Source organism: Salvelinus namaycush, unplaced genomic scaffold (genome assembly GCF_016432855.1).
Source record: "Salvelinus namaycush isolate Seneca unplaced genomic scaffold, SaNama_1.0 Scaffold195, whole genome shotgun sequence".
Lineage (NCBI taxonomy): Eukaryota > Metazoa > Chordata > Actinopteri > Salmoniformes > Salmonidae > Salvelinus > Salvelinus namaycush.
The window spans coordinates 75,559-90,324 of NW_024058730.1; the positions used below are offsets into that span (position 1 = coordinate 75,559).

At 44.8% G+C, this 14,766-nt stretch overlaps 1 protein-coding gene across 2 annotated transcripts; it reads left to right on the top strand.

Moving 5' to 3' along the window:
- Positions 1-521: 521 nt before the first annotated feature.
- LOC120037872 (cathepsin D-like) lies at positions 522-12,200 on the top strand. 2 transcript variants are annotated; one of them, XM_038983838.1, is made up of 10 exons: positions 522-679; positions 2,353-2,515; positions 4,953-5,076; positions 5,480-5,598; positions 5,855-6,054; positions 6,390-6,512; positions 9,545-9,689; positions 10,599-10,697; positions 11,273-11,424; positions 11,494-12,200. In XM_038983838.1, exons 1-10 carry the CDS (start codon positions 618-620, stop codon positions 11,501-11,503), a joined length of 1,197 nt encoding a protein of 398 aa, XP_038839766.1. In that variant the 5' UTR covers positions 522-617; the 3' UTR covers positions 11,504-12,200. The 2 variants fall into 2 exon arrangements, with proteins under 2 accessions (XP_038839766.1, XP_038839764.1); XM_038983836.1 differs by having other exon boundaries at positions 523-679; positions 11,273-12,200.
- Positions 12,201-14,766: the final 2,566 nt, after the last annotated feature.

The following is a 14,766-nucleotide window of genomic DNA, read 5'->3' on the forward strand; positions in this document are numbered from 1 at the left end:
TGTCTGCAAACAGTGTCAAATATGAAATATATTTATGTCAAATTCTGGACTGCATTGACGATACATTGTGTCTTGGTTTGGCAGGGACAGAGCACATCACAGGAGGTTGGCGGTAATGGCTGGAGTGGAATCAGTGGAATTATATTCGCTCAGTTCCAGACATTATTATGAGCCGTCCTCCCCTCAGCAGCCTCCACTGGTGCACATTAATCAACATTTCAGTAAAAGTGCTGGTTTTAGCCAGCCTGCTAATTTTCAACTGTAGTCCCTGGACAGGTTACCCACAATTTGATAGACACACATCTCTGACAGCATGCCAGCACGGATTGGGTGCGTTCAAGAAATACAAATTTGAAGACCGTTAGCGCTTTTGCAGACATTGTAAATCTATGACATTCAGCGCAGGTCTGGGCCAAATGTGTGTATCTGGAACGCACCCATTTACAATGCGCATGCGCAGCTGCCTTAACTCCTGGAACGCACCCATCATCACATGATTTTGACTCGACGTCGACATTGTCAGGTGATAAAATTCTGTTGTTGTTATCTCAGGTCAAATTGTCCAGTCATTGTGCTGGCGGATCGGGTTGTAGCTAAAGTTATTCTGCAACTGTAAAATGAAGGTTTTGTACCTGTGTCTTTTCGCGGCACTTGCTTTGGCATCTGATGCACTCGTCCGGTAAGTAAAGTCAAGTTATATTAGCCGAGCTAGCTTGTCAGCTAGAAAAGCAATGATCTTCAAACAGTTGAGCTAACGTTACCAGTTACGTCCTCAATCAAATAGCTAGCTAGTATTACAAAATAGATAGGCCTAGCTAGGTTTGTAAATATTTACTTTGCTGAATGAATAGTGAAGACGACCTGGGGCTACAAAGTGACGATAGCTAAATGTGATCAAGTCGCGATAGAGAAAAGTGTTGTTGTTTTTTTATTCCCATTAGCTAGTGTTAAGTTTCTCGCCCGAGCAAACATGTGACAATGTCAAAATAGATATCCCAAACACGATTTAAGGCTGGTTTACAGACCGTCTGACCTGTGTCATGTAGTAGTAAATTAGATTAAGGCTGGTTTACAGACCGTCTGACCTGTGTCATGTAGTAGTAAATTAGATTAAGGCTGGTTTATAGACCGTCTGACCTGTGTCATGTAGTAGTAAATTAGATTAAGGCTGGTTTACAGACCGTCTGACCTGTGTCATGTAGTAGTAAATTAGATTAAGGCTGGTTTACAGACCGTCTGACCTGTGTCATGTAGTAGTAAATTAGATTAAGGCTGGTTTATAGACCGTCTGACCTGTGTCATGTAGTAACACAACTGTCGTAGCGAAATCATGAACATTTATATTGTCGTCCGACATCAAACTTGTCGCATTAAATCAGCACAGCAGCCCGGTGCTCCAAATTGTATACTTTCTCTATTTTAACATAAATAAACCCATCCGTTAAAGTTAATTAATGGTAACCCAGGCAACTAAAAGCTATTTTCTAAACAATGTTTTGGTTCGTTGCTAGCTAACTAATCGGCTAGCTAGTTCAAATAACGGTAATGACTATAGTATAGCTGACGTCTTAACTTCAGCTATTTTTTATTCATTATTACAGGAAACTAAACCCACAACATTATTTACAAGGTAGTGGTGAATTTACAGAAAATGGTGGGATGAAATAAAAGTAGGTCATTCTATCGGAGGATTTTATAACTCCTGCATCAACTTGTCACAGTACGATTTGGTCTGGTTGCGGTGGCTGTCCGGTAACCACGACAACGGACGTTGCGACAGTTGCAGATAACATTTTTAAGTGTCGTTTAGACCAGTGACACTTGTCCCATTATAAATGTCTACAGACATGTCGTTAGACCAATTATAAACTGGCCTTAACCTGTCTGATAACATAACCATCTGCTTCGTCAATTGAACTGGGACCTTCCTATGTATTCTTGTCATGTTGTCTTTGATTAATGTATGCCTCATTGATTGTTATATTGTTCATTTTTCCCATTCGGCAATGTCCTTGTAAAACAGATATTACACATAGCTAGGTTACCACATGCAGCACTTGTTCTAGCTAGCAAAGGATGTTGGCACCAGTGTTCTTCACTGTGTCTGTCTGAGATTAGGAGACCTGACACTATTCAGAAGTTGTTTCCCAGCAGGAACTAGGTTGAGTAGATACTGGACAGGGCTGACCAGTAGGCCTGCTGAGATTCTGCTTGACCTACCAACTGTTCAGGGCTGGCTAACCATTTCAAAGGAGTTCTCTAATGGATTCTCTCTCGCTATGTCTCCCTCTCTTTCCCTCCCCCTGTATCTATCTCTCTTCCCCTTTCTCTCCTTCTCTCTCTCTCCTACAGAATTCCGTTGAGGAAGTTCCGTTCCATCAGGCGTACCCTGACTGACTCGGGGAGGGCAGCAGAAGAGCTGTTGGCCGGGAAGGAACACACTAAGTACAGTAACCTGGGCTTCCCCTCCTCCAGCAATGGACCCACTCCAGAAACCCTGAAGAACTTTATGGATGTAAGAAGATCCTCTAGTCACTACTAACCAGGGACCTGGGAGTGGACTAGTTACCCTTTGGGATGTGTCCCAGATGGCTCCCTATGTAGTGCACTACATTTGATCAGAGCCGTGCTATGGACCCTGGTCAAAAGTAGTGCACTTTAATAGGAAGTAGGGTGCCATTTGGGATGTAGGTGACCTGTGCCAATGGAGTGGTCACCCTTGACTTCCCTAATGCACTGTAGCACAAGCTAAAAGCCAGGTAGGCAGGCCAGGAGAAAACCAACAAAGAATCTCTTGTCGCCAGTCCGGCCTTTCCTTCTAGTCCTCCTAGCTAGCTGAATTAGTAGCGTTACAAGGCAAAGCCCAATCCCCCTCCCTGTCCTGAAGGGAAGATCTCTTCTGATTTCACATTTCCCATTAAAGTTGGGTAATCAGATTTGTTAGTTTCTATGTGTGACGGAACAAGAATGTTTGTCATATGACAAGTAACTCAGCTTCCCATCAGTGTTGGGTCTAGTGATGGGATCGTTTTCTCTGTGTGACCGAACAGGAACTAGGAATAGTTGGTCATATGACCGGTGACTGAGAGCAAGGAAGGCCTGATCTTCTAAGCTCCCTGAGCCTGATCAGCTGACAATTTGTAGACATAATGTACGGTTTATCCTCGGCAAATCCACTAGGCTATGTGTTGTTTAATCTAAACACCCCAAAAAAATAGGGCCTTGTACACTCTAGGGACAGTTTATTTTTTTTTAGGTCACCATCTAGTACTGGGTCAGACCCCCCCCCCCCCCTTGCATACAGAACATCTCGAATTATTCGGGGCACTGGCTGTTGCTCAATTGGTATCAAGGGACTTAACGTGTGCCATGAAAACATTCAATGGAACAGTAACTGAATGCCTCGATGCCGGTCTGCCTGCTTTATATAGCAAGCCCTGGCCACTTGACTCACTATCTGTAGGAGGAAAACATATTAGTGGTGTACCTAATAAACTGGCCAACGAGTGTGTTGATGAGATCAGTTCCCCAGCATTGGATAAACATTCTGAGTAGCCTACACAGTACAGTAATCGTTCTGGTTTCTGAGTGTTTTGTCCGGGACTCTGATAGTTCCTTCCACCGAGCTGAGTGATGCGCAAACACAGGAAACGGTTGTGGTTTCCACTGTTTCCTAGACTCTCACAGAAAGAGTTGCGATACTGTTTCCTAAACTCTCACAGAAAGTGAGTTGCGATACTGTTTCCTAGACTCTCACAGAAAGAGAGTTGCGATATGTTGATTAATCCAACGGTCGGTACAAGGTTACACACACACACACACACACACACATCTACCATATAAAATGTAATGCAATTCCTCCTATGAAGCTTGAAAAGTTTGAATTGTGAATGAATACAGTTTTAAACATGGAAGGGTTTCAGCCACTTCATAACAACTTGCAGAGTAATTGAACTTTCACGTCAAACCACTTGGATATCAACCAACCACAATACAACAACAGTAAATGAATGAACCTGTTGTCCCTTCAATAGTCAGCTCAATAATTAAGAGAAAGGTTGTGTCCAAAAATGGCTCCCTATTCCAAACAAGGCTCTGGTCTAAAGTAGTGCACTATATAAGGAATAGGGTCCTGGTCTAAAGTAGTGCACTATATAGGAAGTTGGGCCATTTGTTGCGCACACACTAAGACTGCTGATCTAATCACAATGAAGTGGTCGAGCAGTCTCAAGAGATTGAATTGACTGAAGAGGTTCATTTCCTATGAGTCCTAGAAAGAGGAAGTTGAGTCACGTTTTGTTAAATGTTGAGTAATGGTTCATTCTCTGCTTGCAACAGAAGGTTAGTTTGACTGTTAGAACGTGACTAGGAGAAGAGAAATCACTGAGACCTATTGGATTGACCGAAGATATATAAAGTGCTAGATTGGAGTCCTAGAAAGAGGGAAGTTGACTCATCGGTTTAAACTGTGTAATTATTATTTGCTCTTGAACAGAAGGTGACTTGTATGTTCAACAGCATGACTAGGGAAAAGAGATCACTCTGACCTGTTTTACTATCAGACAAACAGTTTCTGACACTGGCAGAGCCAACTTTTCTGTTAGTCTTGGAAGTAGAATGGACTGAACTAATCACATGACGTGCATGAACAGACAAGTTTAGGTAGATCGTGCCAGATGTGTTCAGGCCAGCTCAACCTGTTGGAAGGGATTGCCTTCACTGTATCCCTACAACGTGACAATAGCAAAGCATAGTGGTGCTTGTTCTTCTGAGGGACTAGGTATATGAAGAACCAGCAGAAACTGGGCCTCCTTCCTCCACCAGTTTGGAGTCCACTTTAATGTAAAGATCCTACTACCTGCTTTCTAGTCCGAGAGCAGTCTGCTTGATTGGGGTCCTTGAAACCACAGTTGTTTTTATTTCATGCAGCCGTGTGTGTGTGTGTTTTCCAGGCTCAGTACTACGGTGAGATCGGCCTGGGGACTCCCGTCCAGACATTCACTGTGGTGTTTGATACAGGCTCCTCCAACTTGTGGGTCCCTTCTATCCACTGCTCCTTCACAGACATCGCCTGCTGTAAGTCTACACTACACTGACTCAATCCCATATGTATTGATACAGTTATCACGTCCTCTCAGATCCTCCACAAGTCCATAGGGGTCTAGGGTTGCGTTTTGGGAAGGGGCCATTGACTCGTACACACATGACTGGAGCTAGAAGGACCTACTCACCTCCAGAACACTGATTTTTATAAGCAGCATAAATATTAACAAGCTGTATGTTCCTCTTAGTCCAATTCTAGTTTTAATCTGTTTCTAAGAGTCCTCTGTTTTATTGTTTCTTAGTTTGTTCTTTCTGCCAAATGCCTCTCCTCCATTTAGTTGAATGCCTCAACGTGTTTTTCCTTCTAGGTTATATAACCATTAATCTGTCAAATGGCCAATATCAAAGTGACCCTTCCCTTCTCTCTGTGTGTCAGTGCTTCACCACAAGTATAACGGTGCCAAGTCCAGCACGTATGTAAAGAATGGAACGGCCTTCGCCATCCAGTATGGGTCTGGCAGTCTGTCTGGGTACCTCAGCCAAGACACATGCACGGTAGGTTCCAAGGTTACACTCTTGTTGAATAGGCCTAGCATCTAAAAAAGGTGCCGTATAAATCAAATCCATTGTACTATTCTCCAAAGCAATAACCTTTTTTTTTTAAGGCAGTTTTTTGTGTGTTCTTAATGATTTTAAACAGCGTTTCCGCTTTTCTGCCTGAAATGTATTTTATTTGACGATATAAAAATACAATCTCTCTGTGTTAGGTATATAGATGGTTTTTAATGGATGTGCTGCTCATCTCTGGTAGATTGGAGGCCTGTCCATAGAGGAACAGGGGTTCGGTGAGGCCATCAAGCAGCCTGGTATAGCCTTCATCGCTGCTAAGTTTGATGGCATCCTGGGCATGGCCTACCCCCGTATCTCTGTGGACGGGGTCGCTCCACCGTTCGACAACATCATGAGCCAGAAGAAAGTAGAGCAGAACGTCTTCTCCTTCTACCTCAACAGGTGAGACGGAGAGGAGTGCCTCACCTATTTAGTTTTTGTCTCCGGAGTCCTTTTTGGAGATTTAGGCCTGGTTTCCTGGACACGGATTAAGCCTAGTACTGAACTAAAAAGCCCATGTCTATTGAAATAGCTGGTTATTTTTATTTAACCTTTTATTTAACTAGGCAAGTCGGTTAAGAACAAATTATTATTTACAATGACGGCCTACCAAAAGGCCTCAAGTACCAGGTTTAATCTGTATCCAGGAAACTAGCACAACAAGTCTGAGTTTGTTTCTGCTCCGCAAAGACATTTATAAAAATAGTAAAATGACTGTTTGGTCCTGTGTGTGTTAGGAACCCAGACTCTGAGCCCGGCGGTGAGCTCCTACTGGGAGGAACTGACCCCAAGTACTACAGTGGAGACTTCCAATACCTCAACGTCAGCCGCCAGGCCTACTGGCAGATCCACATGGACGGGTGAGGGCTCTTCCTTGACCCGTTGTTTATATGCTGCCACTTCTGCCGCTGCTTGTGTTAGTTAGTGTATTCTAACGCCACCATAACAATCTACATTAACCATCTGTTGTTGGTGGACACTATATTAGTATGTCTGTGGTCAGTTCTGTGTCAGAATTATTCCGTTTACAACGTTTTTGAGGACTCTTTGAGCAGGTGAAATGGACGCCACAAACATTTTGTGAATACCCACCGCATTCCCTTGAGAATCTCAGGAAACTTACCCGCGACCTCTGGCTCCACACGTCAAACAGAAGCTTCTGGAAAACAACATTCTGCGAGCTAGAAGCCTTCTAAGAGGAACCAAGGCTGGCCGAGGTAAACGAAGATTTGCCCTGTTGGTTTCAGTCTCATGTAGAAGTGCCAAGAGACTTAACTACAATTAAGAAAGCATAAGATGCTAAATCTCCCCACTGTCTGCTAAATATCCTAACCTGCAATTCTATATCTTTGCAAAACTAAGTCAATGAGTTTGAACTTCTGCTCAGATCATCCAGGACAGAAATTGGTTGTTTAACAGAAACATGGACACATGAGAACATTCAAGATGAGTCTCTAAACAGAGGCTGTTCAGAAAGGACAGAAATCTGTCTCAATGTGAAAGGAAGAGTGGATGTATGCTTATAGTCCCCAGGTTAGGAGACGGGCGGACCTAAAGAGATGAGGTTGTGTCTGGATACAGTTGCGGCTAATGAGAAGAAACTGCCACAGGAAGCCATTGGATGATCTCATGAACACCATCGACTCTGAAGTTGAAGTCGCCTAAAGCAGGTGTTGTCTTATGTGGGGACTTCAATCATCTACCTACCAAGGCCCTCATCAAATCCCACCCAGGTTTAAAACAGGCTGACAAAAACAATGACTAACAATGTACCTTCAGTCTGGAAGACCACTAACACCCCCCTCCTTAGTTACCACCTATCAACTGGGCTCTGTACCTTCAGTCTGGAAGACCACTAACACCCCCTCCTTAGTTACCACCTATCAACTGTTCTCTGTACCTTCAGTCTGGAAGACCACTAACACCCCCTCCTTAGTTACCACCTATCAACTGGGCTCTGTACCTTCAGTCTGGAAGACCACTAACACCCCCCTCCTTAGTTGCCACCTATCAACTGGTCTCTGTACCTTCAGTCTGGAAGACCACTAACACCCCCCTCCTTAGTTGCCACCTATCAACTGGTCTCTGTACCTTCAGTCTGGAAGACCACTAACACCCCCCCCCCCCCCCCCTCCTTAGTTACCACCTATCAACTGGTCTCTGTACCTTCAGTCTGGAAGACCACTAACACCCCCCTCCTTAGTTACCGCCTATCAACTGGTCTCGTTCCTGAGGTCCTGGAGGGAAAAGGGATTGTCCAAAAAAAATCTGCCCTAAAAAATCTGCCCTAACCAGCTCCACTAATCCCGGGTGGACGGCCTGTTCCAGGTGGAACCAGCTCCACTAATCCCGGGTGGACGGCCTGTTCCAGGTGGAACCAGCTCCACTAATCCCGGGTGGACGGCCTGTTCCAGGTGGAACCAGCTCCACTAATCCCGGGTGGACGGCCTGTTCCAGGTGGAACCAGCTCCACTAATCCCGGGTGGACGGCCTGTTCCAGGTGGAACCAGCTCCACTAATCCCGGGTGGACGGCCTGTTCCAGGTGGAACCAGCTCCACTAATCCCGGGTGGACGGCCTGTTCCAGGTGGAACCAGCTCCACTAATCCCGGGTGGACGGCCTGTTCCAGGTGGAACCAGCTCCACTAATCCCGGGTGGACGGCCTGTTCCAGGTGGAACGTGCACAAAAAGGGTAAGCAAGATGGTAACAAAACGGAGACATCCCACTGACCCTTCCACCACTACAGTCACAGAGGTCAAGCAGCAGTAAGATTGGTCACTGACATGATGCACCAACCTGACCACCCTGATCTACTACCACAGAGAAGAGGAGACGGTACTGGACCCTCCTCTACATGATCTACTACCACAGAGAAGAGGAGACGGTACTGGACCCTCTACATGATCTACTGGCACAAAGAAGAGGAGACGGTACTGGACCCTCCTCTACATGATCTACTACCACAGAGCAGAGGAGACGGTACTGGACCCTCCTCTATATGATCTACTACCACAGAGAAGAGGGGACGGTACTGGACCCTCCTCTACATGATCTACTACCACAGAGAAGAGGAGACGGTACTGGACCCTCCTCTATATGATCTACTACCACAGAGAAGAGGAGACGGTACTGGACCCTCCTCTACATGATCTACTACCACAGAGAAGAGGAGACGGTACTGGACCCTCCTCTATATGATCTACTACCACAGAGAAGAGGAGACGGTACTGGACCCTCCTCTACATGATCTACTACCACAGAGAAGAGGAGACGGTACTGGACCCTCCTCTATATGATCTACTACCACAGAGAAGAGGAGACGGTACTGGACCCTCCTCTACATGATCTACTACCACAGAGAAGAGGAGACGGTACTGGACCCTCCTCTACATGATCTACTACCACAGAGAAGAGGAGACGGTACTGGACCCTCCTATACATGATCTACTACCACAGAGAAGAGGAGACGGTACTGGCAAAGTCCTCCAGAGTCAACTACACAGCATCAAATTTGTTTACCGTAGCCACTGCAATCAGACATTTTAATGGCCAAATGTGACTTTAAACAAATTTCTTGTCATTGAGGACCTTTTTAAATTGAATGTTTTATATATTTTTTTATCTTGTTTTAAAGTATTGTCGAGATGTAACTGTGCATTCTGCAAAATTCTGTTGTGTGGACTGCGAGCATGAATGAAATCAACACTGTTTTCACTATGTAGGGAGGGAACTGTAAACCTAAATGACTTATTGGTTTAGTGTTTTAAATAGAGAAGCCTGTGAAAAGGCAGTTACTGCTCTGAGGACAATATATCTAGTGTTACCTTGTGTAACCATGCAGCCCTGCTTCCACAAAGGGAGCTGGATTCAACCCTGTGTGTGTTTGTACAGGATGGCTGTGGGGAGCCAGCTGAGTCTGTGTAAGGGAGGCTGTGAGGCCATCGTGGACACCGGCACGTCCCTCATCACCGGCCCCGTGGCCGAGGTCAAGGTCCTGCAGAAGGCCATCGGAGCAACCCCACTCATCCAGGGAGAGGTAAGACACAGGATCAACCCCACTCATCTAGTTCAACACTGTGGTCCCCGACTACAGCTATGTTCCTCCTCTAGTTCAACACTGTGTTCCCCGACTACAGCTACGTTCCTCCTCCTCTAGTTCAACACTGTGGTCCCCGACTACAGCTACGTTCCTCCTCCTCTAGTTCAACACTGTGGTCCCCGACTACAGCTACGTTCCTCCTCCTCTAGTTCAACACTGTGGTCCCCGACTACAACTACGTTCCTCCTCCTCCTCTAGTTCAACACTGTGGTCCCCGACTACAGCTACGTTCCTCCTCCTCTAGTTCAACACTGTGGTCCCCGACTACAGCTACGTTCCTCCTCTAGTTCAACACTGTGGTCCCCGACTACAACTACGTTCCTCCTCCTCCTCTAGTTCAACACTGTGGTCCCCGACTACAACTACGTTCCTCCTCCTCCTCTAGTTCAACACTGTGGTCCCCGACTACAGCTACGTTCCTCCTCCTCTAGTTCAACACTGTGGTCCCCGACTACAGCTACGTTCCTCCTCCTCTAGTTCAACACTGTGGTCCCCGACTACAGCTACGTTCCTCCTCTAGTTCAACACTGTGGTCCCCGACTACAGCTACGTTCCTCCTCCTCTAGTTCAACACTGTGGTCCCCGACTACAACTACGTTCCTCCTCCTCCTCTAGTTCAACACTGTGGTCCCCGACTACAGCTACGTTCCTCCTCCTCTAGTTCAACACTGTGGTCCCCGACTACAGCTACGTTCCTCCTCCTCTAGTTCAACACTGTGGTCCCCGACTACAGCTAAATGAAGTCCCTCTTGACCTGGCCCGTCTCCTATTACTTAGAGAACTGTACTCCACTTTATTTCCTGAATACAGTAGCACCTTCACTGAATGTTTCTGCTTGTGTTTCAGTACATGGTGAACTGTGATAAGATTCCCACCATGCCTGTCATCACATTCAACCTGGGAGGACAGTCCTACAGTCTGACTGCAGAGCAGTACGTCCTCAAGGTGAGTCTCTCACTATCTTTATTTTTTTCTCTCCTCTCTGTCTCTATCTGGAGATTCTACATTGTTTTGCTACATGTAAATGTGCAGTGGAGGCAGATATCCAGCAGAGGTCGGTAGAGTCTAATTCAACAGTGTCCGCTCAGTCACTATACCACACAAACAGGGCATTGTTTAGTTCACTCAGCCATTCTCAGAACCATGGAAGACAACGTACATTGATTTGAATGTTTGTCTCAGAATGTAATTGTTATTTCAACAATTATTACTGCCTAATAATGGCCTATTGAACTTTCCTTACAAACCGTCCCTCTGTTGTCTACAATGTTAGTATTTTTGTCGTTTGGTCATTACATATCAGGCACTTGTTCATTAGTGCACACCGTAGCAAAACATTGTGCAACAGAAAACAAAAATGAGCATTTCAGCAATGAACAAGTTCAGATAGATAGTACCCCTCTGTTTCAAACTGTTACGTGCTTACTGGACACGATCTGGGCCCCGTATGGGACTGTGTGCGTCTCTGTATTGCTTCCCCCTTCTGCTCTGCGTCTGACGGTATTCCTTTCCTCCTCCAGGAGAGCCAGGCTGGTAAGACCATCTGCCTGAGTGGCTTCATGGGCCTGGACATCCCCGCCCCCGCCGGGCCGCTGTGGATCCTGGGAGATGTATTCATTGGCCAATACTACACTGTGTTTGACCGTGACAACAACAGGGTGGGCTTCGCTAAGTCCAAGTAGAACTACAACCATGGCTACGTCCTCTTTCTCCACTATCCATCATCTACCCTTCTCTTGAAGTCCAAGTAGAACTACAACCATGGCTACGTCCTCATTCTCCACTATCCATCATCTACCCTTCTCCTGAAGTCCAAGTAGAACTACAACCATGGCTACGTCCTCATTCTCCACTATCCATCATCTACCCTTCTCCTGAAGTCCAAGTAGAACTACAACCATGGCTACGTCCTCATTCTCCACTATCCATCATCTACCCTTCTCCTGAAGTGTACACTTGTTCTGCACACTACTTGTCATGGATTTGGAGAATTGGGAAGCAGTCAATGTTTTGCGGTACGTTTTAAAGTGGATGAAGATTTTAGACAGGCAAAATCAAAGTGTGGGGGAAAGACACTACTTGTAACTTGCACAAGCTTTCCGTTGCTTTAATGAAATCTTTTAAACTAGCAATTAGATTTGTGTCGAGTTCAAATGCACTGATCTAAACAAGCATTAATTAGAGTTATTTGCTGTGAAAGTGAAGCAGAAAACATGGTGTTGGAGGTACAGGATCGGGAGTCAAAGATGACTATCAGAACAGACCGTTTGAGTGTTACCATCTCTGAGTGATCTGCTGTACGTGTTAAATCAGGGACTTGTTTTTTTTAAAGCAACCGAACAATGTAACATTTTAATTTGCGTTTTGTAGGCAATGGACCTATTGTCAATTACTTTTAAGATGTATCTTCAAATGATTGGATTCAATAAAATGATTGTAAAAAGTGAAGTGCTCCTTTCTCTGAATGTCACTGTCGTTCCCCCTTCTACTAGATGCTGTACAGTAGGGGTACTCCACTCCTGGTTCAGAAGATCAGCTCACACAAATGTCAAAGGTCAGGATTGATATTGTCATTTATCAGCGTAGTAACAAACCCCCACCAAGTGACCCATGTGACCCCCAAACTGGTCACACCCCTCTTGTTAGTGGAGATAATTTAGAAGCTAATTTCCTGCAGTTCTACACATTTTGACCTGCCTTGTGTTCATATGATACCCGAGTGACTCAACATCAATGGGGGGCCACTGGGGATGAGGCCTCTGGTCATTGTGATCTGGATGACTACATGATTTTAGATGGGTAAGTTAGGCTAACCAGCTATCTAGTTAACATGACCAGTAGTTGATGAACTGGACATTTCAGACAGGTTATAAACAGCTCTATAAGATCCGTCTGTGAATGACATAAGAGGAAACACTGCTCAAGCACAACCAAATTACAAAATTAAAACCTTGTACATTTTTCCCCACATCAGTCACTTCAATCAAACTGTATTATTTGATCAAACATCTCTAATAACCAGGGTTGGGGTCCAGTCAGATTCATAGAATAAACCACATTAGAAATGTTCCCCTTTCTAAAAGGCATTGAAGAGAATTGGAATGTCTGTGTACTTCCTGAATTGACCACAAGCCTGCTTTAATAACTCATAAATAGTATAAAATGTCAGAATTTGTATCCACATACTTTACATACTGTAATAAGGTTATTACATTTCATACTTTTTCTTCAAACATAAATACAATTGTAATACAACATGTCCTCAATTTGTTTAGTGTTCAGTAGACGTGTTCTCCTTCCAAACTTTATTTCAGTGGTAAAAAAAAATGTCCTCATTTTAAATAGTATTTTTTTCCCTCATTAGTAATGCTCGTAAAATCTTTCCCAAGGACTTGATGGATTCGCTCTCAGAACAATCATTAAAAGATACCAAGTTAAAAAAGTATTGTATCCAACTTGATCCCCTTCTTGTGGTTCTTCATGGAAATTGTCTTTATATATTGAATAACTCACCATATATTGAAAGGAATAACTCCCCATGTATTGAATTTAATATCTCACCATAGTGTGATGGAAGCCACATAATGTAGACACACACTTATCCAAAAAGGTCAATTCCCTCCAATCTGTGAACTAATATTCTAGAATCCCACTCTGGAATCAGGTTTTCCCTTGATGATGGAAACTCCACTTCTTTTCCTGGCTGGGGTTTGTTCTGTAGAGCGGTCCGGCTGGGGTTTGTTCTGTAGAGCGGTCCGGCTGGGGTTTGTTCTGTAGAGCGGTCCGGCTGGGGTTTGTTCTGTAGAGCGGTCCGGCTGGGGTTTGTTCTGTAGAGCGGTCCGGCTGGGGTTTGTTCTGTAGAGCGGTCCGGCTGGGGTTTGTTCTGTAGAGCGGTCCGGCTGGGGTTTGTTCTGTAGAGCGGTCCGGCTGGGGTTTGTTCTGTAGAGCGGTCCGGCTGGGGTTTGTTCTGTAGAGCGGTCCGGCTGGGGTTTGTTCTGTAGAGCGGTCCGGCTGGGGTTTGTTCTGTAGAGCGGTCCGTTCGTACTGGACATCTTCACATACCTTCTTGTTTTACTCTGTTTTCTTCTGTTTAGTGCCTCAACATCCTAGAGACTAGGACCCAGATATCCTCTCCCTGTAGACTATAACCCAGATATCCTCTCCCTATAGACTATAACCCAGATATCCTCTCCCTATAGACTATAACCCAGATATCCTCTCCCTGTAGAATATAACCCAGATATCCTCTCCCTATAGAATATAACCCAGATATCCTCTCCCTGTAGAATATAACCCAGATATCCTCTCCCTATAGACTATAACCCAGATATCCTCTCCCTGTAGACTATAACCCAGATATCCTCTCCCTATAGACTATAACCCAGATATCCTCTCCCTATAGACTATAACCCAGATATCCTCTCCCTATAGACTATAACCCAGATATCCTCTCCCTATAGACTATAACCCAGATATCCTCTCCCTGTAGAATATAACCCAGATATCCTCTCCCTGTAGACTATAACCCAGATATCCTCTCCCTATAGAATATAACCCAGATATCCTCTCCCTGTAGAATATAACCCAGATATCCTCTCCCTGTAGACTATAACCCAGATATCCTCTCCCTATAGAATATAACCCAGATATCCTCTCCCTGTAGAATATAACCCAGATATCCTCTCCCTGTAGAATATAACCCAGATATCTTCTCCCTATCGACTATATCCCAGATATCCTCTCCCTATAGACTATAACCCAGATATCCTCTCCCTGTAGACTATAACCCAGATATCCTCTCCCTATAGACTATAACCCAGATATCCTCTCCCTATAGAATATAACCCAGATATCCTCTCCCTATAGAATGTAACCCAGATATCCTCTCCCTATAGAATATAACCCAGATATCCTCTCCCTATAGAATATAACCCAGATATCCTCTCCCTATAGAATATAACCCAGATATCCTCTCCCTATAGACTATAACCCAGATATCCTCTCCCTGTAGACT

What these genes read in the sequence shown, in the direction of transcription:
- LOC120037872 (XM_038983838.1), top strand. Translation starts at nt 618, where the DNA reads ATGAAGGTTTTGTACCTGTGTCTTTTCGCGGCACTTGCTTTGGCATCT. An exon ending in TCAGCCAAGACACATGCACG is followed by an intron (nt 5,599 to 5,854) that starts GTAGGTTCCAAG and finishes CATCTCTGGTAG; the next exon opens with ATTGGAGGCCTGTCCATAGA. An exon ending in TGGCAGATCCACATGGACGG is followed by an intron (nt 6,513 to 9,544) that starts GTGAGGGCTCTT and finishes GTGTTTGTACAG; the next exon opens with GATGGCTGTGGGGAGCCAGC.